The sequence below is a fragment of the Melospiza melodia genome, chromosome 28 (genome assembly GCF_035770615.1).
Source record: "Melospiza melodia melodia isolate bMelMel2 chromosome 28, bMelMel2.pri, whole genome shotgun sequence".
Taxonomy (NCBI): Eukaryota; Metazoa; Chordata; class Aves; order Passeriformes; family Passerellidae; genus Melospiza; species Melospiza melodia.
The window spans coordinates 2,991,979-3,016,401 of NC_086221.1; the positions used below are offsets into that span (position 1 = coordinate 2,991,979).

Sequence of the window (24,423 nt, forward strand, 5' to 3'; positions counted from 1 at the left end):
TAGATGAGGAGCACGAGCATCAAAGCTGTCTCAGGGAGGAACCTCCATTAGCTTGAAGCTTTTCTCCATTTTAAAATTGTTTCAACAAGAGAAAAACAACTGCAGCAGAGATGTGGCTCCAGGAGATGCTGCTGCCCTGCTCTCTCAGGAGTGCCTGACAGTCACTGTTCTCTTGCCTACAGACACTTCTTCTAAAGTGGGAAAAGACCAAATAAAAACACAAGCAGCTGGTGGAACAAGAAACCACGAACCAGCAATAGCTAGGATTTGCTGATGTAAATGAGAACCTCTGATTTGGGATTTCATTCCATTCAAACCCAGAACCCCTCCTTTCCTCCCTCCCTAGATATACCTAATTTAGCTAACCACACAAATGAACTGTACACAAGAGGAGGATGAAGCAGGAACATACATGTACTGGCATGTTAAAATAGTCTGACTTGAAGGCATCGGCCATTTCCCCGAACGTGCGCAGGGTGTAGTCTCGTGCTGCTTGCTCAAACCCAAAGGCTTCCTGAGGCTTGTTACACTCCTGCAAGGGAAAAGGAAATTGGTTCTGTAACCCATTCACACAACACTGTGCTCAGATTTACACAAATGGGCTATGGGCTCCTGGAACAGCTTCTGAGTGGTAAGAAGGAAGGACACCACTGAAATGAAAACACTTCCAAAAGGCAGAGACAGAAGAAGAAACTCTGCTTGGTTCACCAAATTACAAAATTTATTTGTAAATAAATCTGCATAAACATTAATGAATTAATATGCCTAATTTCTCCTTACTCTAGTAGAGCTAAGCAGGATAAGATCCATAAATGATCACACTGAAGCACCCAGTGAGACTCCAATTATAAGTACAGAGAAAAGGTGTCAGTTAAAATCCAAAATGTTCTTCAAAGACATACCAATTTTTGGCTGAAAACAATAAGTGTCAGCTTTGCAATATGAAGCATTCCCAGTCTTCATTTTAGCTTTACCTCTATCACCTTATTTGCACAACCTTAAATAGCAATTCATTGTATTTTCTATTCCTGATCAGTTTAAAAAAACCCACAAAATACAAATTAGCCTTTGGCTTTACTGCAGTGATTTGTCAGATTACCTGAGCCAGACACTGGGGACACCTCCAGTCCCCTTTGGGAACATCATGGAGGGGTGGAATTAAACAGAAGGTGTGGTAACTGTCATCACAGCCATCACACAGCAGGAGTCTGTCCTCATCGTTCCCACTGCCACACAGGAGACACACATACAGATCCACCTGCAACACAGAATCCCACAGGAGCAATGGGAGAGCTGAAGGTAACTCAGGGTGAAAGCAGTTTGGTAACTCCCATCTGTGACACTCCCCAAAGCTCATTCTTACTTTATCTCTGCAATGGAAATGAGACAAACACACCCTGAATATTCTTTTAGAAGTTTAAATACCTCCCTCTGTAATTAAACAAGAGCTGCAAGCCCTTCCATGCATTTTTTTTCCCAAGTGCCAGGACAGCTCAGATCAGCAGTACTGTGGCCTTGGCAGGTGCAGCCCAACACCTGGGGCTGGGCAGGAATACCCCCACACCTGCTGGGGCTCACAAACCCAGCATGGGCTTTTCCATGTACAGCCTCAGGTGTTTCATTCCCCTCTGAGACCAATTGCCTTGGAAAACAGAAATCTGGAGAAAGGAGTTCCTGTTGCTGGGGATGTTCCTTATTTTCCCCAGAGAAGCCTCCAACCTCCCAGAGGAGCTTTGGGTAGGGGGGCAGCTCTTAATTCTGACAGAGCAGCTCCCAAGCCCTAAGGAACAGGCACAAGCACTCCAGCCTGGGATGAGCTCTCTGCTGCCTGTCCTACACCCAACTCTCACCAGCAGTAGCCTGGAAGGCTCTTCCCAAACACAGAACAGAGTCAAGAGGACAGACAGAACCTCTTGCCTTAACTTGTTAAAAAAAAAAAAAAAAAAAAAAAAAAAGCAGCAGCATCTCCTGTTCTTCCCCACAAGCTTCTTTTTTCATTTGGGGGTGAGGGAGTCAGGGTTCTGGTATTTGCACCCTTCATTCTCAGGTACCAGCTACAGGTGTGGATTGAATGGGAACAGGTTTGGTTTTAGGAGGGACCTAACTCGTGGCATGGGCAGAAAGAATCTCAGCATTATCTTCTCAGAAGCGAGACAACTACCACTGCCTTCAGGAGGGGGTTCTGGGGATAGTTGGTGGCATGTGGAGAGCTGGAGCAGGAAGAGAGTTGGTTTTTTAAGATACATTTGAACAACAAAGCTTCCAATTTAGTGCTGAAATTGTGGAATTAGGGGCAGGTCTGTGAAGTGCCATGTGCCACAGCCTGCACAGAGCTCTCCTGAGGTTACAGAGCTGTGGGGAGGGATCAGCTCACACAATCACTTCCACTGCACTATGCTTTCAAAATGCTTATTTTGAGACTGTACTTTGGAGACAGAAAACAAGTTACTTTAGTTATAGATAATGAAACTTAACCATCCTGCCATTCCCAGCTCTGTGAAGCTTTGGCACTGTTGATATTCCAGCAGGCACAAACACTGCTGTGCTTCAGCCTGGGGCTCCAGGAAGCAGCCAGGAGTCTTCCAGGTCACAAAGTGACAGCAGGTTTTACTACACACCCTAGAGAAATCCAGAAATGCATGTAAAAGCTGCAGGAAGGCAGGGGGTACTCACAGCATTGGTGGGTTTTTTAGATCTGGCTTTGGATTTGTCCTTCTCTGGCTCCCCAGAAAGTTCTTTCTTCTCAGGGAGCTTCACCACACTGCGCATTTCCTTGTCTGGGCAAAGGAAAAAAAATGAGAGTATTGCAAAATGTTTCAATGCTTAGCATTCTTTGTTATTATTTGTTTTATTGATTGCTTGTTAGACTGCATCACACCAAGGTGTTTGCTGAATTGTTATCCCCCAAACTTGGTTCAGTCAGCACAGGGCAAGACTTGAACTCCTGCAACGCCTCCAGAAGTCAGTGTTATCCAAAAATCCCAGCAAACCCCCACAAGCCAGCACTGGCTATCACAGCCCACAGTTTTTCAGTATATGCCATTTTAATTCATTTTAATTGAATTATGAGCAGGTTTATCAGCTAAGGTTTTCTTTCCACGTGGTGTTGAAGAATGTTGTCAAGAGCTTTTTCCTTCTACTCTTGGGGAAGGGAGGCTAGTGCTTAGAGACTCCTTGAAGAAAAAAATTCAAATTACAAAACACCATAATCTAAACAAATTATTGAAAAAAAGATTCTGAAGGAACAAATGAGATTGACAGATTGCTCAGGTAATTTCAATTATTGAGTAGTTGTAAATGGTTCCTGTATTTATTTGGATAAATTATTTATCAGCAAGCTTATTCTTCTGTTTGATGGCATTAAATATTGTTTCTTAGTCTCAAATAATTATTTCTTAAGGAGAAAATAGACTCAGGTCTGCTGATAGCAGCAATTTAATAATATTATGGAAACTTTATCATTAAGCTCAAAACAGACCACCTTTTGCTTTCATTAGTTAAATTTCCAGATTTTAAGTCCAAATTCCTTCCAAAAAGTGTCTGATATCTGACACATTCTTAAAAGAGTTTCTTCTATTTAAAGCTCATGGACTGATATTATTTAAAATAGAAAAAAACCCCATTGCTCCAATCTTATTTCTGATTGTTCCAGAAGAGACGCCCAAGTTCAAAGAAGTGTAAGTCTTTTTCAAATGAAAACATCATCTTCAAGAAAACTCAACCACTTACAAGAAACCTCCCCCAAAATACTTAAATCCATAAAATAACTTTTTATCAAAAAATCCTATTTTAAAATTAAGTGAAAGTTGGTTTCTTTTATAAAATACTTTGAATAGTTCCAAATGCTAATTTTAGTTTTGGTCTTAAAACACATTTGTGCAAAATAACAGAAACTGCATTTCTGCTGTGTTTCACTCACCACCTTCACTCTTTGGAGGGGCACAGCCCATTCTGCGTCTCAGATTGTGAGTTCTGGCTTCTGGAGGGTCAGTCTCACTTTTAACATTGGTTGCCTTTAAAAAGGGAAAAAAAAACAAAACAAGGAAAAACCCCTAAGTAACATCCTTAGCTGGAAGACTCTGGTTTGCCACTTGTGTTTGGGAAGATGTTCAGTGCCAGCTGATCTGGCTGCTTGCCCAAGCACAGAGAGATGAGTCTGGAATCTCCAGCTGGCTCTGGGAAAGGTTGGCTCTGTGAGTCCCAACTAAACATTTCCTAAAGTCCCTTCCAGTTCAAACCATGTGGATTGCATTGGTGTGAGACACAAACACCTCTCTGAAGTATCACAAAAGTTCAAGACTTGTAACCTGCCTTGTTCCAGTGAGAGTCAGAGAGACACTATGGGGACTTCAATTAAACTCAGAACCATCTGATACTTACAAACCACTAAATCTAAACTGACACCTGGAGTTCTGAAATACTTGTCTTCAATTATTTACAAGTAGTTCAGAGAGAAATGATGCAGGGAACAACATGGAAGATTGGAAAGTAAATCCTCCAAAATATCCATGCCAATAATGATACCAGGATTTGGGTTTGCTTTCAGTGGGACCCATTAAGAAGCAAAGCACAAGGAACTTGGTGCCTTCACAGATTTTCTTGTACTCCTAAGGAGCAGAACATGCTTCAGTCTTCAAAGCAGGGACCTTTGTTGGTACATCTTGGAACTTTCACCACAGAATAATGCTCTTCCATTTAATGCTTACATTTCTTCCCTGAAATTTTGAGATGGTGGAAGAACAATTCTCAAATCCCTCAGTGTTTCGAGAGGTTTCTCCAACACTCTAAGGAAATGAGGTCATGCAACAAGTCACTCAGCCACTCTCTGAAGCCCAGAAGATGGGATGTGTGTGTCAGGTCTAAGGCAGGACTGGACACAGCCCCAAGTACTCTATGGGGTGGGAACTGATGTTCAATCTAGGGGGTTTTGGTTTTTTGATTTTTACAGAGCTGGTTTTGACAATATTTCCTAATCACTTTTCATGTTCTCTTTGCTCAAATATCTCCATCAGACCACTCAGAGGTCCCACTGCTTAAGAAATGCACCAAGAGAAGTTGTTCATTGTGGGCAGCAGTTCTGCCTCAGGGCCAGCATACCCTGAGCCTCAAGTGCAGGGATAGACACCCAGTTTCTGCATCTTCAGCTCCTCTGAGCTGTGCCTTTTGTGCTTCAGCTGATACTGATCTTCACAAGAGCAGCTCTTGGTCTGGCCTGAGCCTTTTATCGCATCAGGTCATCTCACTTTCACCTCCCCTGCATTGTTGTGGTCTTTCACACTGAACTGCTCTACATCAAGCACTTAAAGCCTTTGCATTTCAAAGCCAGCCTAGACAGTCATTGCCCTTTTCCTTTCTCATTATGAACATTTTCTCCTGTCTGTTTACTCACCAGGTAGGAAAGGGCAAGGGAAAACTGTGGGTGTCTTACAACTGAAAACATCAAACTGGCAAACATGAGAATGAATTTAAGACTCACAGTTTAAGACATTGACAAATCGTTGTGTATTGCATTAGAGCAAAAAATTGAGATATGAACCAAACATTTCTCTTTTGCAACCAGGTCAGTGCAAATGCAAACTGCTTAGAACTCTAATGCTGAATAAAATGGATTTAATCACCACCTCTGACTGCATTGATATGGAACAGCTAAATTCACATTAACAAATCTTAATTTCAGGAAATTACTGTCTTAAAACACTACAGCTCCTGGCTAAGCCAGCCAGTCCCTGTTGCTCAATTCAGCCTTAGTGCTGTGTGTTCCAGTTATGTTCTTAATTATGGATCTTCTTTCCGCAAAAATGAGGTACACAACATCAGTGGTGCTTGGGGCAAGAGCTGAGAGGGCAGCCTTGTCTGTTGGCTTAGGATGTGTAGTTGGTTTCCCACAAAATGACAAAAATGTGCTCTCTCTGTCAGTGCCATCTGAGACCACTGCCAGAGAAACAGCTGGAATTTTAGTGTATATTTGTCCTGCTGTAAATTCCTAAGGGATCCATGAGAACAAGAATCCTTCAACCACAGGCAGATACTTCAAATGGAAAGTTTCAGCCCAAACTACTCAAGTCTGCTCAGAATTATAAATCCACTTGTAACCAGGTATTTGAGTGGAAAAGCTTTAGAAACCCTTAATTGTATCTCATTAACCAAGCATAATTACAAGCAGAATTTGCAACAGCTATGCTGTACTATTAGCACTAATAAAGACCAAGACCAGAACAATGGGAGTTAATAAGAGTCTGAAACAAACTGTGACCTTCCTAACTCATGATGTCACCACTAATCAGACCCTCTCCTGGGAATATCCTCCCCTACTCTTCATCTGCTCAAACAAAAGAAATAGGAACTCTCTGGAGATAGGATCATCAGGCTGGAAAGGCTGGAGCCAAAGTATTGCTGTTTTCCAGCAACAAAGGAGACACATGATCTCCTAAAATATGTCTTCACAGAAGATACTGAGATATAACCAATACATTTCATGCTTATCCAAACAAACACTGCTTCTCAGAGACGTGTAAGATCATAGAAAACCACACTGACTTCATGGTATGCATTTTTTCCTTATATTGCAAGGGTAAATTAACACAAATTTATAGAACTCAAGAGTGAAAAATGAATTATAACAATGCTGATGTTATAACCAAAATCTTCCCCACCCTAATAGCTGGCTTCAGCTCATGAGATATGTACAGAAACCTCCTGGTACATTTAGAGAACAAGGAGAAGGAACAACAGATCAAAGCTGCTTCACTTCCAGGATTTGTCACCTGTACTTTAATCTAAGAGCCCCACAGTATCTATATCATGCTGAAAGCATAACCCTACTGTACAGCCTCACCAACAGTCCCCACAGCAGAGCCTCCCAGAACACCAAACTTCAGTTACACACTGGGTAAAGTACCAGACAATTCTTACCCATTATTTACGATTTCTGTTATAGATGGAAAATGAGATGATTGGCTCTCACAATTAAGGGATCATTATTGTGTGACTATTAAGAAAAGCTTTAGTGATGTACAGTTATGTTATTGTAGTCTACATGTCCTCTGTTCTCCCCATAGTTCCCTTTCCCCCCCTGTATTGCTGCCATCAGACAGCCTAGATTATCTAGGACAGGTACAAAGAAGCTGCACAGGTGTCCCTTGCATGGGGCAGTTGGGAATGGAAAAGCTTGGGGGTGCTTACGGGGTGCAGCATTGCAACACCTGACCCCCAATCCAGTTACAAAGCAGTCTGCACTGATAAATGGCAAAGAAGAGCTGACTGACAAACTTTGAGAGGGGCCAGGGCTGGCTGATGCAACCCCAGGGGTATAAAAGCCTGAGCATCCATCTTGCAGATGAACCAGCCACGCGGTACCCACGAGGGGCAGTTCCCAGCGCTGCGACTTTTTTCTTATGTTGTATTTTTGTTAAGGTTTAATAAACCTTTTTAAACTTTCAAAGTGAGCAGTTGTTTCTCACCATTTCTGAACGTTTAGGTAGCCCTGACACAGTGAAGCAGCTGTTCCTAGACACAAACACACACACACACACAGAGTGCCCTGCTCAGGGTCCCTCTGCCCCAGCTCACCTGTTCCTAGGCACACACACACAAACACACACACACACACAGGGTGCCTCTGCCCCAGCTCACCTGTTCCTAGGCACACACACACAAACACACACACACACACACTCACACAGGGTCCCTCTGCCCCAGCTCACCTGTTCCTAGGCACACACACACAAACACACACACACACACACACACACACTCACACAGGGTCCCTCTGTCCCAGCTCACCTGTTCCTAGGCACACACACACACTCACACAGGGTCCCTCTGTCCCAGCTCACCTGTTCCTAGGCACACACACTCACACAGGGTCCCTCTGCCCAGCTCACCTGTTCCTAGGCACACACACACACACATACACTCACACAGGGTCCCTCTGCCCCAGCTCACCTGTTCCTAGGCACACACACACACACACACACACACACTCACACAGGGTCCCTCTGCCCAGCTCACCTGTTCCTAGGCACACACACACACACACACACACACACTCACACAGGGTCCCTCTGCCCAGCTCACCTGTTCCTAGGCACACACACACACACTCACACAGGGTCCCTCTGTCCCAGCTCACCTGTTCCTAGGCACACACACACACACACACACACTCACACAGGGTCCCTCTGTCCCAGCTCACCTGTTCCTAGGCACACAAACACTCACACAGGGTCCCTCTGCCCCAGCTCACCTGTTCCTAGGCACACACACACTCACACAGGGTCCCTCTGCCCAGCTCACCTGTTCCTAGGCACACACACACACACACACACTCACACAGGGTCCCTCTGTCCCAGCTCACCTGTTCCTAGGCACACAAACACTCACACAGGGTCCCTGTGCCCAGCTCACCTCGGGGGTCAGGCGCTTGGCGCGCCGGGCGGGCGGGCAGCTCTCCGAGGGTGGCACCGACTGTCGCTGTGGGATGTCGTGGGGCTTGTACTCCTTGTCCTTCGTGTCACTGCTCAGATCTGGCTTCTGCAAGCACTAAAGAGACAATTGGATTATTTTGTTTCTGCCTCTCCTTGCAATACAAACAGGGTAGAACAATTTCCTGGCTCATGGAAAGAACATAGACAGGGCCCTAATAATTCCTGTGCTGGGTTAATAAACAGCATGTATGACAATGGAACATTACTTATCTGAACAAGGCACAACATCACTTTTTCTCATCAGTTTAAGGGCTGCAATAGCCATAATAATGGATCTTAAATAAAGCTGAAGTCATCCTTTAAGTGTTAATGAGCACCAAACCTTTCTGTGTGGAATACCAAGCCCAACTCTTCTGGCAGATGGGGCTTTGCAGACTGGGTCACCAGCACTCTGCAACTGCTGAAGTGTCCTAAGGTTGAGTGGCTGTCATGCCAACATACAGAGCAATATAAAAGTAAATTACAACCTATCAAACATCCCTGTCCTAACTGAAATACAGCTCTGTACTATGCACATTGCAGGAGCTCCCCTCTTCCCATGTTTTGGAGAGGACAACTGCTGCTTAAATTAAGGGCAGAAGGGAAAATATTCAAGAACAGTTTTAGTTCTTTCAAGCTGCTGAATGAACACACTTAATTGCTGAAAACTGTGCATACCTCTGGCAAGAAACAGAATAATTAGTGACAATTCCCCGTTTGTCAAGCCACACAACACTCAGTAACTGCAGACAAAATGTAACAGTTTTTAATGAGTAAACAACAAATCCTACAGACAGAAAAATCTCATGTTGCCAGGAAGTAATTCATGAAATTGCTGGATCCACACTTCCCCAGTTCTGTTAGTGTATTCCCATCACAAGCATTTTCTCAGCAAGAGAGAGCAGTAAAGGACAGAGAGACCACTGCAGTGGTGTGAGGATGATGATGCCCCATAAACAGCACAGAAAACAGACTTTCAGAAACAAATTACAGCCAGGAGGGGGGAGGGAAAAGGAGGAAAAAGTGTTATTTTAGAAGTGAAGTCTATGCTAAAAAACTAAGTATTTAACAAAAAAGGAGTATCAGTCAAGGGTGGCAGGATGTCATTAACCGTCACCCACAGACAGCCTGTGATAATGACCAAAGAAACCTCCAGAGCTGCTGCTTGTTTCAGACTGCCTCCAGTGTTAGACTTTGTAAACTCTAGATTTATATTCTGAAAGCAAATGGCTGACTTAATTTCAGCATTAAATGCACAGTGCCACTCAGCTTTCCAGCTCATGCACACAACCAGTGAGTCCTGGCTGATGCTCAAAGGTTGGGTCTGGAGCCCCAGAGCACTGCAGCTGCCTCTCCACAAGAGCCTTAAAGCTCCCACTGGAACCAAAACCACAGGATTGCAGAGGGTTTAGGTTGGAAGGGACCCTAAAGATCACCTTGTCCCATGGGCAGGGACACTTTCACTAGAAAAGGCTGAGACCCATCCAACCTGGCCTTAAATGCTTCCATGGATGAGGCATCTACCAAAGATGAAAGAAGATGATGTGACATCAATATCAGTGGAAGGTAGCAAAAAAACCCCAATTTCTCAGAACAGAAAATGGACAAGCAGAAAGAGCAAATGGGGAGGAAAAGGTTGAAAATGAGAGAAGAGAAAATAACATCTATAAAATCTGGGTCCTTGAATCATTCAGTTCCTCATGTGAAAACCAAAATTATCAGAAAAAAAGAGTTTCTACTGCTTCTGATAATAGAGGACATATGGTCCTTGAAAACAAAGATCTAGAAGGCAGGCAAACAGCTTTTCCTAAACAAAAGTGTAAGAAAACCTTGAAAACCAACAGATTGTGCCTCACTTCAGTGCAGTGCCTAAACAAACCCAAAACAAAAAAAAACCTAAAACAAAACCAACCAAACAAAACCACACACAAACAAAAAAAAAAAGCCCAAAAACCCAAAACATCCCCCAAAAATCCAAACTAAAAAAAAACCCCAAACCCCAGGAACAAAAAAACCCCAAACAAACAACAAAAAAAACTCACCCACAAAACCCTGAAAAAGTCAACCAAACAAACCAAAAAACACCCCAAACCCCCGAAAAAAGAGGATTCACTGTTCTTTAAAAAACAGCAGATGACATTTCCTAAATAATGATCTTTCACCACCTATTTAAGCACAAACACTTCCCAGTGCCTCTCTAACCCGAGGCAAAGGCAGTGGTAAGGAATGGCTGTTAATCACAGTACCAGCTGGACCAAGAGAACACCTGGAATTGTTAAGGTCTAAGGATGAGAACTCCCCTGTCCCTCCTTTACCCCTACACTGACAATCAACTGGCTCCAACCAAGGACACAGCTGCCATCTCTGCAGTCCTTTCCTTGTCCCAGCCAGGCTTTGGTGAGGTTGTGCTTCCATCAACCATTCCCCAGAAGCTCATCCCACACACTCTGACCATGATCTCCTTGGATTCCAACAAGATGGTTGCACACACGATCCTTGAACCCTCAGCAGTGACAGGGAGCAAGTGAAAACCCCTCAGCTGAAGCCACAAAGCAGCAGCTCCTTTAGCAGACAAAGGACAGTGCAGGAATGGTCACAAGGCCTTCAGGAAGTCAAAAGATTGGGGGGGGAGAGGGATACAATTAATCTCCTCTAGGTTTAGACATTTATCAGTAGTAATTAAGTCAGTCAGGCTCCCTGTACTTGTAGGACACAACTGGTTTACCTCTGTTACACATCCATGGAGGGTAAGCCCCACCAAGCTCCAGAGGTGCTCATTGCTCTCCAGGAACAATGAAGATGCCAGAGAAATGTCTGTTGTTTTGGGGTTTTTTAAGTTTTTCTAAGCTTTTTAATGTTTATAATCTTGTAACAAACTTTCTCACACACTTTATGTAAATAACTTATTGCTTTGTATTTTTTTATGGAGGAGAAGAAATTTAATAAACCGTTTGTTCAGTGTCATTGGAGAGGTAGCACTGTCATCCTCTAATCTATTGTCACTTTTAGAGATCTATAAATGTTAGAGTCAGAAATTAAACTTCCCTCTTTTATAACTTGGATAGTTGTGTGTCCATGTTGTTTTACTTTGTGTCCTATAGTGACAAAATGTCTTACACTGAAATATCTCTATCAGGGGCACACACATATAAATCTTTGGAAGTATGAAGCTCACTAAAGCCTTAGTTTGGAAAAGAGACCAGATGCACAACTACTGAGTCAACTGGATTCACTGAAAAACAGAAGTAAGACCACCTTGAGGGCCCCAAAATGTTGCTGCACTTTAAATCCTGAAACATCTGGGCAATGCACCACAGAAGGTGCACTGACAGAAGATCCTGGACACCTCAGTTCATGCAGGGGACACTTGTCCCTCTGGGCATTCAGTGTGACTCCCTGGGATGCCACACAGTTACTACAGCTGGGAATGAGAGGTACAGGTGGCAGGAGCCAGTACCAACAGGTTCACTGCAACTACTCTGGAGACACCCAAGGCTAGTCTAGTCCAATTTCAAAATAAAGAGGAAAACAAATACCCCCTGTGGAGAGCTGCTTTGGGTATTACAAACTGGCTGGTTTGAGGAATTTTTGCTGTTGGACTGAACATGAGCTTTAATGAAAACATGCTATTCCGGTCTATTCCCCTCTGAACAGCTCCAGAGAGTTTCATTATTTCAGCATGTAGATAGAAATATCTCCAGCTGGAATATCTGTCAAAATAACTCCTGAAGCCACTTTAACATGTATTGAAACCACACAAACAGATAATGCTATACACAGATCTAGAGGAGATTAAAGTTATGGCACAGTCATTAGTGGAAACTACATAATTTCATATTTTTGGCTTTTGCAGGAAAGAAAGCAATGACTATTTCAAGTATTACCAAATAAAGAAAAAAAAATCAAAAGACTCAGTGAATACAAGCAGTAATCTTGTCTGGATGAGCACCAGAGCTGCATGAAGAGCTTCTCTCAACAGGCTGTTAAAGGAGGAAGCACATCTCCAACTGACAGCTGTCACACTGAACAGCCACAGCTTCTCCAAAAACACAGCTCAGGTGCTTACATTACCACTGAACAGACACACAGTAACAAACACCTACACAAGAAGCATCTGGGTAAGCACCACTTAATAAAAACATGTGAAAGGAAGCCAAAAAGAATCTCATTTGACATGATACTCAAAAAACGTATTGTAAAACAAACTCACTTGAAAGACAACACTGTCAGGAAAAAAAAAATCAAATTAGAGGGAAAAGTGAGCTAAACTCAGCTTATTTCTGTGAATTCTCTCAGGTCATTAAAAAAATCTGTGTCTGCCCCATATAGGAGGGGAATATTTTAACTGCCTGGGGAGGGGAGGAGCTAAAAAATAAGTTAACCTTCCATGCATCACTTGTCTAGAACTGCCTCCACACGGGTTTGGACAGATGTCAAGTGCTCATTGCAAGGCAGAGCTTGAAAAGTCATTTGAAATGAAGCACATCCTCACCTAAAGAAGAAAAACCTCTTCTAAAAGAGTTAAATACTGCACAAACCATGAAGTGAGTGTTAACTGTGTGACAGACACTCTCAGGAAATTTCTATTCCCAGGATACTATGGTACGATATTCACTGTTTTACAATTTAAATGAGATCTTTCCCTGTGCAATGGCACCTCAAAAATATGGCAGCAAAGACAGGTGTAACAAACACACAGGCTCAATAAAAACCCAAAAAGAAATCTCAGTTTTCCGACCTAATATAAATGCCAAGTTTTCAATTAAACGCCTTTAGAAAATTATGCTGCTTTCCATTACTTAACATGAATGTTTGAGGGAAGCCAAATAATTTTTGATCCAGCAGTTTCCTTAGCATGAAGATTTTTATCTTCAACTCTATTTTGTTCTTATCCTGTTTGCAAAAGACCCCTTTTTCTGAAGAGCCAGCAGAATTTAGCTGTTCTTCACTGAGAAGTAATTGTCACTACCTACAGAAAAAGTCTAATTCTAACCTCTCTGGAGTTACATGAAATCCCTTCCTCCTTTTGCTAGCTTTGTGTAAAGGCCTGTGTTGATTTCTGTACACAGAGATATTGCTTGTAACAGGATTAGGGCATTTATTGCTTAAAAAAGGTCAGCGCTCCTGTCTTTGAAAGAGCATCACGGAAAGAGCATTTCAAAGAAATAAAAACGGATGTTGGCAACTGCAACCAATTTTGGTTTTCCAAATAAATGACTGCTGCTCTAAAAGATCAGACCTATTCCTCATTAGAGATTATGTGGCCTCCACTCTCAATCAACCCTGAATTATGGTTTAATGGGCAAATCAAAGATTGATGACTAGGAAGGATGAAGATTTAAGCTTGAAAAATATCCCAGGTCACGCTGTTAGCATCACTACAGCAGCCAGGAAGCTTTCTGCAACTTCTCCCCCTTAGTGAACGTGCCACAACCTTGCCATGGCTTGGCACAGCCCCTGAGTCACTCTAGGCATGTGCTCACTCAGGCCCACAAGCTGTGGCAAGAGAGATGGATCTGGAATGCTCCATGGATGCAGCAGTACTTGGCCTTACAGAAATCATTACAGGAACATCCCTTATCATGAGGTTTTGGTAAACTTAAAGACAGAATACCAACAGATCCTGCTGGAAACAGGAGTCAGAGGCTACCTGGGAGGACTAATGCTAAAAACTTCACTTCTAATGAAAAGTTTGCCTGTGGCTTCCTGAACTGCTGAGCATAGCATCTGGTCACCTGCATGACACCAGGCACAAAATGCAGCTTCACAAACATTCCAGAAACCAAGAGAACCCTCCCAGAGTGGCTGCTACATGAACTGAGCAGTTGGTTTCAGCAGAGCTTACCAAGAGACTCGCCCCTGACTGGAACAAGTTGTAGGGGTAGAGAATTCGCTCGTAATGCGCGCGGATGTGCGAGCCCACGGCTTTGCCAGGAGCAAAGCCCATCCTCGTGGCTATTTTGGTCCATTTTCTCTCCTTGCAAACCACATCAAATCCTCCTTGTTCTGCAACTAGCTAAAAAGTGAAAATAAAATAGTCACATATTTAATGGTAAAACTACCAGTGTTCAAAGAAAAAGGCAGGACAACATTCCAATGGACATTTTAAACAACAAATATATAGATTTAAAAAAACACTTGACATTGAAGTTGTTTTAAGGCAATAGCTGGAATATGTAACATATAACCTGTAATATATTACTGTAATTCAGGAATTACAAACCTGTTGAATTTACAAAGAAGTCAGCAGCTGTGTTCCATGTGCACTCAGGCTACTCTGAGAATTTATTTGGCTGCAATTTGTCACTTTGTATCCCAACACAACTTTCTAGCACAGGACACTCAGTTCTTTTCACTGGAACAAGTGCTATAAAATAAACTCAAAATTTCCCAATAAAAACTGCCCTAAACATTAAAAAAGGAGAAAGAATGTATCCTATTGGAGAGTCCCATCTCTTACTATCAGTATATGTGAACCTCTCCACAAGTTTAATGAATTTCATCCTAAAGTAATTTGATTTTTTTTCTTCCATATTTCTAATTAATTTTTTTTCCTCTCACTTTTGTCATTGTTCAGGAACTTTCTCCAATTAAGCCTAAGATAATTCTTGACCAGTATACATAAGCTCAGTTTTAATGAAGAGTTGTAAATTAAAGGTGATCTCCTAGCCCACAGGAAAACTTCCATGTTAATGTGTTTCTTAGAGTCTTCCCCTGATAATGTATTCTTACTCTTACTGTCCCATTAGCTATGTTAGCTTAAACAAAGCAATACTTTTTCAGCTTAGATATACTCCAAAACCTCCCCTGACCCACTGTGACACCCCCCAGGAATTGAGGTAACACAGCAGCTCTTCAGGATAGTTTTTCCATAATGGTCTTACTCTGTTAAGCTGAAATAAATCCAAGATCTTCCTCTCCACATGTGGAATTTTCAGTGTGCATCCTTGAAGCTCCCAAAACTTTGCAATCTGGTCCAGAAAATTCAGCTTTACACGAGTTTGAGCCTGAAAGCAACCAATCAAACAAGTGAACTGCATGCTAAAAGCAATGTAGGTTTTGTATAAGGTTTACAGCACTGCAGCTGAAGCTGCTTGTCCAGCTTTGCCCTCTGCAAGAGTCATTTTGCATTTTTCCCTCTCATTATTTGAAGAAAAATAAATTCCATGCAGATACCATCGATGGCATTTATATCTTTCCTTGAGTCACTTTTTGTTACCTTTTACTGCACTGAGAAAAGTACTTTGGGAGAACAGCCAAACAGTAAGTTATTACTGCTAAAGGCTCCCTAAACCAGCTGCATTGTCAGGATTTATTGCATTTACTACATTAATCATTGCAATAGTTTATTACTATTTGGTTGATTTGCAGTAAGTAAAAAATGAATCAGGTTTGGGGTCTTTTTAATTTTTGAAGTTTTTTTCTATTATCCCTTCTCACTCACAACTGCATTTGTTTCACTTTTAAAGATACAAATGGGTCAGGGCAGGGAAAGTCTTGACTGGTTGCACAGCAATTACCACAGTTAGATCACTGCACTGCTGCTATGTAAGAGCACTAACTTAAATTTTGACATATTTTATTTTCAGCACATTCTCTAATTTTAAGGTAAAAACTAGCCATATCTGTACAGTTTAGCTTGTCTGCAAACTCCAGGGAGCTCTGAACAGCTTGTGGTCATACAAATCACCCCCTTAGCATTCCAAGCCAGCAGCTGAGCCCCTCCCCAGCACTTCACACAGCCACTTCAGGGCTTTAAAAACTAAGAATCAGGAGAATAATCAGGCATAGAGTCACCATTATCCCAAATGGTACCAGCACTGAGCCAACCAGAACTCCTCACACTCCCCTTTAGTGTCAATTCATTGAAGCAGTGAATGAAAGTGCTTGTGAACAGCAAATTTCCACAAACTGAATCCAGATTTTGCAATTGTTTCTTCCAAAAGGCTGGCTATTTTTAAAGCACTCCAAGTGTTTCATCTCTTTTCCTTTTGAAAGATGCTGTATGAGTACAAAATACAGACACAGATCTATGGCCCTGGACAGTTTAACTACTCTGAAGCACCTGTGTGGAAAAGACCTAAATTATGTTCCTTTAATGAGCATTAACATTACTTTTATGCCTGGAATGTTTCTAACCAGGTTCTCAAACAGATGAATTTCCGTGCTAATTAAAAATTGCTGTTTGTGGTCCAAAGTGCTGTCAGCTCATGGCCAACTCTGGCAAACATCACCTCCCAAAAACACACAGACACATTTGGGAGCAGAAGTACTGCCCAGCTTTCCAGTTTACCTCCAGTTCATTGAGCCTCTGGATCCTTGGTGTGAAGTGAAGCTTGTCCACATCGCACGCGAATGGAGGCTGCCAGTCCTGGAAAACAGAAGGGTTCCATCAAAAGAGCAAGAAAAGGAAAGGAGTTTCTGTGACAGTCAAAAGCCAGGGGAGCCCAAAGCATGAAGAGGCCCCCGTGGCCTCCAGAGCCTCCTCAGCCCCACCAGAACTTGGTGCAGAGGGGGCTCAGCAGTCACAGCCCAACCTGTCAGGGAGCCAGGGCTGTGCTGACACCCAAATCCCCTCACCAGGAACAAGTCAGCAGCAAGGTGAGATACCTGGAGTGAGTGCCATTGTCTGCCCCTCAGAACACACCACTGTGCCTCAAAACCAGATAATGGAACCACAAAATCAGTTACATTTTGGAACGGAAGACCTGTCCTGTGCTGTAAGCCTCCACAGAACCATGGAATCTTTAAGGCTGGAAAAGCCCTTTAAGATCATTGGGTCCAGCTTTTAACCCAGCACCACCACCATGATCACCCCTCACCCATGTCCCCAAGTGCCACATCCACACATCTTTCCAACACTTCCAGGGATGGTGACTCCACCACTGCTCCGGGCAACCTGTGCCAATGCTTGACAATTTCCTTGGCTGCAAACATTCAGGAAGAGCTGGAATATGACCAATTTTAAAAAAGATTGTTATTACTATTGTTATTACTATTACTGCAACTGAAGTGTTATTTATAAACACAACTATAAAGCTGTTTTATCTTTTAGATCTCTGACAACTACTGCACACTCTTGGTTTGCCAATACACAACTTCACAAAACTAAATTAGATTTGATTTAAACTTGACAGGAATTTATTACATATAAAGGTATCTTATTATCACTAATTACAGAATGAAGATAATGCACAAGTGAGCTACTGGCAATGGAGCTTTGCTTCAGGAAAACAAAAACCTTTCTTCAGCATTGGGTGACTGAGGCAACTGAAGTAAGACCAGCATCATAAACACAGTATTTTTTATTTTAGATTCACAGACAACATGAAAATTGGAGTTGAAACCAATCATACATGATTTCCAAAGCAATTATCTTACAAACAAACAAGGAGCAAGATTCACCAAGAGTGTGGAGAAGCTGAAGAGCAAAGACAGCCACCAATCCATACATTTTACCAAGCTTGCATTGATTAATGCAGAACTCAAAATTGGCAATAGAAGTTTTCTGATCCTGCAAGGCACTTGCAGCACATCACAACTTGACAACTCCAATTGGAATTAACATTTGAATTGGAAATTAGACAATGGTAGGGGGTCAGGATGACAAATTATCCACAGAATACTCAATCCTTGACCAGTGGGATACATGTCTTGATTATTTTCCTACTTTTAACCACAAAACTGCCTTTTGCCCAAAGATGGGTTCTTGAGAAACTTGATAACACTAACCCTACTTTGACTGCCTATTTATGCCAGAAAACCAAATGCAATGAAACCACCAAGTCTGAGGAAGAGAACTGACATTCTTTTCTAATATCCTGTTGTCTGATGAGTCATTTAGAGCCCTCAAGCTGTAAGATGAGAAGTACAACTGGGAACAACTGGGCAGGATTTGAAGTATTATACTTCAACAGGACAAATCTGACTCTCAAGCTGAACCAACTGGTTACATCATGAGTCACAACTCCAGAGTGTGCTCTGTACCAAACACAGGGAGACAGGAGACAGGCACCAAGACCAGGAGGGGACACAGTGGCAATGACACACAGGACCCTTGAAACACTGGGGAGTGAATGAAACTGCCCAGGGGAGAACTGTAGGGAGCTTTGCTTAGGCTGAGAGTAAATGACACCAAGAGGGCTGTGCTGCCTCTGGCTTTGCTAAGCAGTAAGCCAAGGCTGTTCCCATATGGACTCTGCATTACTCCAAACCAGACCCTCTAACTAGGGACAAGAACCAGGAGTAAGAGGAACAGGGGCAAGAATTCAGCTCATGTAGGCAATGACACCACATCTGAAACTGTCATCAGTCTAGGCTGCAATTCAGGGCCACCGCCTGCAGTTACTGCACTGGCAACAGCAAGGGAAGCCAAGGAAGGGAGGGCACAGCACAGGAGACTTCTGGTCAGGCCCCATGTCTGCTGGCACAGGTGCTGCTCTGGGCAGAGCCCAGAGGAAAGCCTGCATGCCACTGGGCACAACAGGAGGAACAGGATCTACCTGCTCCTACAGGCTCTGGCTCAAGCTCAGACTAAAAAATCCAGCTCCAAGGGTGCCTAGGGCAGACACAGACCCAATCCAAGCCAGACAGCACAGAGCAGGCCAGTCCCCTCTGCTTATGGAAGCAAATGAGGAAGTTTATGTGCATGATCTTACAGAAACACCTCGTTCACAGCTTGGCACCTGAAACATCCTGCTCCAGAATGAGCTGATTATCTCCATGATCTCCATGTGTCTATTTATTACTGACTGATGCATGTTTGGGGACAGCCTTTCCTGTTTGGCCAAAGACACTGCCTCTGGCAAAGCACCAGTCACCTACTGTGTTGGAAGAGTAACATGACTCCAGACAACACAAGCTGCCACAACAGGCATTTCCTACTCCTGCAGCTCTGAAGTTACCAATGACTGAATGACCAACACACACCAAGACGCCCTGATGGCACGTCAGCTGTTTCTCAAAGACAAGCTTTGGGAGCTCCATTTATTCAACAGCACTTTCAGAAGGTGACTTTTCAGCCCATCAGGCAGATGGGGTCATCAGCCAGAATCAAACATTTAACAGCCTTAAAAGTGTTTAATTTTCAGCAAGGAGAAAGTCATTGCAAGAGCTTCTGCTGGGTGACGGTAAATTCGGTTAATGAAAGGCAACACAGGATTTGACTCCAGCTTCTGAGGTTTTTAAGCAGATATCATAGAATATGCTGAGTTGCAAGGGACCACTAAGTCCATCAGGATCATCACATCCAGTTCCTGACCCTGCACAGACACCCCAACAATCCCACCCAGTGCCTGGGAGTGTTGTCCAAACACTTGCTGGACTCGGACAGGCTCGGAGCTGCGCCCATTTCCTGGGGAGTCTGTTCAGTGCCCCAGCACCCTCTGGGGAAGAACCTTTTCCTGACATCCAACCTAAACATCTCCCAGCTCAGCTCCAGCCATTCCTGTGATTTCTGTCACTTGTCATGAGAGGGAAGAGATCAGTGCCTGTCCCTCTGCTGCCCCTCATGAGGACATTGAAGACCCCAGTGAGGTCTCCCCTCTAGGCTGAACAAACCAAGTGCCCTCAGCTGCCCCTCATGAGGCTTCCCCTCCAGACCCTTCACCATTGTCATGGCCCTCCTTAGGATGCTCTCCAGTGGTTTAATGTCTTTTTTATATTGTGGTGCTCAAAACTACACCAAGGACTTGAGGTGAGGCCACGGTAGTGCAGGTAGAGCTGAGGGAAACAACACCATACATAATATTTCACATTAGATTACCATAAAACCACTCCTGGCTTTACAAACACACTACAGCACAGCCCACTGCACACAAACTCTGTCAGATGGCACTGCTGCAGACCCACAGCCATTCACCATCTGGAGAAATGACAGCAGGTATAGCAGACAGTCCATCCTGACTGTCACTGAGCCATTTAAAGTCACAACAAGTTTATTTTGGAGCATCCAAACTACTCAAGGTTGATATAACAAATAAGGCTAATATCTATCTTTCTCTATTCCACAGTATGGCAAGCTCCTCAAGTCCTAAACAAGATACTTTCAACTCTTCTTTAATAAGTGTATTATTTACTCAACAAAAATCTTGGACACATTTTGAAGCAAAAGTTACCAAGCCAAATGCGATGCTCGCTTGCAGGCCCATGAAAAGAGATTTCTGTGAGACAGAAATGCCTTTATGCACTTGGAAAGGCAGCAGCACCACGAGAGGGAGCTTTGTTGTGCAGGATTCACTTGCCAAGCTGCTGAGCCACATGAGCAGCTTTGCTGGGGAAGAGACCAGCCCCCACCCCCAGCTCTCCAGGCTCTCCTCCCTAAAGCTCCTGCCTGGGAATCAGTAAGGAACTGGTTTGGATTCCCCTGTTTTAAAATATGAATTTTAAAAGTGTAAGTACTTCAATCTGAAGTGTCTTCCAACAGCCAAGCTGAGCATTAAGATTAAGTATATACAGAGATAAAGAAGACATTAATTTCCTAAAAAAATCAGTTCTTACTCCACCAGGACTCTACATTTGAATTACTCAATTGTGTTCTCTTATCCATCCCTGACTGTTATAACCCTACAAGGGACAAACAAAATCCTGTGCCCACCTTGGCCTGCAATTGTTATAAACCTGTCCTCAAATCCCGGCAAAAATGAGATTGACTTCAAAATTCCAAACTCTTCTACAAACTTGAGGGACAAATCCAGCCATGCAGAAGGCACGCTCTAAGGATCACATTAATATTTCAAACAGTAACGTGAACTACAAATGGTCAGCAGAATTATTTCTGTGATTTCCATATTCCAGCTCCCAGCTGAGCAGTTCCAGGGATGTCAGGCTTCAGAGCACTGCATTTCAGCTGGCAAACCTGCACCTCACCCAAACTCACTAATTAAAATTTAACCACCCCCACCCCTATGAATTCAAGTGAACAAGAAATTACCAACCTCCCTGCTAAGCTGTTCTACAAGTTGGTTGGCTTCAGCTTGTCTTCCTCCCTTATCCTCATGTCCTTTATAACCAAATCCCTCGTCTGCTGGCTGCCAAAGCAGCTATTCCTGAATCCCTCCCAGAAGAAATGCTTCAAGACATTTTTCAATAAACAAATACCTTTTTCCTTCTCTTTACAGAACCAGCTTTCCAGTCCTGCAAATAAAAGGGTTTTTTTTCCTTGGGCTTTTTTCTGAAGTCTCTTATATTTTTTCAACACCTTTTGAAAACTGCAAGTAACATTTTACTTGCAGTCTCTCCCATATCAGACACAAAAAAAAAGACAGCTCTTTCATTATTTTGCTAGACAGCAGCTCATAGTAAGATCCAAAGGAATATCTTAGCAATTCTTGCCAGAGAAACACATCCATTCAGTAAACTGCAGCAATTCCCCCCTTCCTGGGATGCCCACCCTGTGAGCCTGACCTACATTCTTTGTTCCCACATCTATGATCTTGCCTTGGCAAAGGTGTTCCATGATTGCTGCCTCTGAGAGGAAAGGAGCACACTCAGTGACTCAGGAGGTCCCTTTCAGCCTCCTGGTTTTATGCCTACATTAAAAACACACTTGGAGCTCAGATGGCAGAATGCACACAAACCCATTATCACCCGGCAGTGGGTCAGCCACAAAGCTCCTGTCTAACGGGAACTAATCCCTCTGTGACCCTGTTAAAGGCTGACATCAGTTGGAAACTCCAATCAGCAACAAACCCAGTTTGTGATGAATAGTCCTTCCTTGGCCATTTTAAATGGTGCAGATTTTTTCATCAAACCCCCTGAATTCCTCCTTGCCAGTAAGGGACCCTGGGTGCACTAACCCACCTCATGTGCAGAACTCTCCAAAAAGGAGCCTGGTAGGGTATTTCTTATTTGAGACAAAATTGAGCTCTGTTATGTATTGCAGACTAGCAAGGGAGAACAGGCCCAACCACAGCTCCTTCCCATCTGAGAACCACAGCCAATGAAAATGAGTGTACAGTGGTAATCATCCCCCTAGATCCCAGTGTTTCTGTGCCAGCTCCACACCTGGACAGAAATAAAGGCTCAGGTAAGCTGGAGATGATTCTTAAGTGTCAGGGCCAGCTGCTCCTTGGGACCCAAAGGCAGAGGAGACAGAAAATACATGCAGGGTTTGAAGCTCTAAACACAACGGGCAGCCAGGCTCACGCACAGGAGATGCCAGGCTCCTCTCCATGGAGGCACCTGCATGCAAGGAACAGACACACCCCCAGTGTTCCAGCAGCACTGCAGGTACAGCTGGGGATGGATGGGGTCCATCAGCAAATCCCAGACCCCTGATTCACCTCAGAGCACTGACCAAGACCCTGAAACAGAGCATCCATCAGGCTGGGGCCAGACCCAGCTGTGGGTGTGTGAGGGCACCAGACCCCAAGAGCTGCAGCCACCTCCCCTCAAGGCACAGGACTACCCATGTGTGGAGATCACACCTTTGCTCTGATGCCCAGTACATTCCCAGAGTGTGTGACCAGCAGGGACAGCGCACTCTGCTCCTCAGGCTGTCCCTTACAGCCCTTGCAATGAGTCCAAACCCTCTGCAGAGCTCTAACTGGCAGCTTTCAGACCTTGATTTCACCGCCAGGGTAACTCAGACTTGGAAAAGACCTGAATTCCACACCCATCCAGAACAGCTATGGGCAACTCCACCAGCCTCAGCCACAAGCAGCTGCAGAGCCTCAGCTGCCCAGGGATTCCCTGCAGCTCCACCATCCACTGCCCTGGCCCTCCACAACATCCTCCCCTTCCAGCTGCTCAGATTCACCATCCAGGTAAAGCACCTGCTCCAGGAACACCTTTCACTCAGGCACTCCTAAGGGCAGCAGGCTGGAAGATCCCACAAGTTCTTTTTGATTTCTAAAAGCACTCAGCCTTGTCTCTGGACATGGACACAGCATTGTCCCCCAGCACATCTCAGACCCAACCCAGTCACCTGGGATGGAGAGGAAGCACATCCTGATGGATACACAGCATGGTTTGCTTCCATCCACTGACAGCTTTTGTTTCATTGCTGGGCAAGGGAGCCATGTTTAGTTTTAAACTCCATTTTCAGCTATTAGCTATCTTAAGTTAGATAAGAGTTTCTGTAATTTTTTGTTTATGTTATTCTTGCCCCATATGGAAAGTTCTGGACTAAATTGTTTCATCTTAAATTTTCAATGAGCTGAAGAATGTGTGTTGAAAATCCCTCACTGAAAGAAACTGAGGCAAGGAAAGGAAACTCTCATTGTTTTTTAAGCCTACCCCAATGTTTCAGTGTTTCTGAAGAGCAGAAACCACTCATCATGACCACAGCAGCCTTGTGCATGGCCACTGCCATTAGTAAAATAAATAATAAACTAAAAATAATTATTCTTTTGCATATTTTCTTGCTAATTAGAGATCAGTAAATAACCTACTCTGAATTTACCTGATTCCACAGCACAACCCCTGTGATGAATATGACAAGTTCCTCATTTAAAGCCAACATTTTCTAACGACCTTTGGTAGCAGATTACTTTTCTTCACATGAATTGACACCAGGGGAACAGGAACCTCAGCACTAAAATATCTCTTCCCCTCCCAAAACCTCATTCATTCTTGATCCCAAAATTCCCAAAAGAGGCAGATCCACCACTTTCCACCCTCCACTGTCCCCTTCCAGCTGATCCTCTCTCAGCCAGAAATGCCCTGTTTGCTGACCCACCTGAGCCTGGCCCCTCAGCAGGACTGACAGACGTGGCAGCACCTGTGGTTTCCCCAACTGAAGCTCACTTACATGTTGTAATTGAGTTATCTCTGTGTTTTCTTTCTGATAAAATCAACTGACTGAGCCTCTGTGTATTATCAAACCTGAAGGATCATCACCATCAGCTTCCTGTTTCAGACAAAGTAACACAATTCTCTGCATTAATTCCTGTTTTAGTGGGGGTTTTTTTACGGCTCCAGGACTAGATTGTCAGAACCTTCAGTCAAGCTGCTCCAA

General features: G+C 43.6%; 1 protein-coding gene across 3 annotated transcripts in view; it reads right to left on the reverse strand.

Annotated features, from left to right (window-relative positions):
* Positions 1-24,423, reverse strand: part of KDM5B (lysine demethylase 5B) — a 59,782-nt gene that overhangs the window by 30,423 nt on the left and 4,936 nt on the right. For 2 of the 3 annotated variants that reach the window (XM_063178234.1, XM_063178231.1), the window contains exons 2-9: positions 16,759-16,836; positions 15,350-15,472; positions 14,311-14,481; positions 8,407-8,541; positions 3,920-4,013; positions 2,674-2,777; positions 1,100-1,258; positions 413-532 (exon numbers count right to left, since the gene is read on the reverse strand). In XM_063178234.1, the coding sequence (XP_063034304.1) occupies positions 413-532; positions 1,100-1,258; positions 2,674-2,777; positions 3,920-4,013; positions 8,407-8,541; positions 14,311-14,481; positions 15,350-15,472; positions 16,759-16,836 (984 nt within the window). The remainder of the gene's footprint in view (positions 1-412; positions 533-1,099; positions 1,259-2,673; positions 2,778-3,919; positions 4,014-8,406; positions 8,542-14,310; positions 14,482-15,349; positions 15,473-16,758; positions 16,837-24,423) is intronic. The other variant, XM_063178233.1, reaches the window with a different exon arrangement.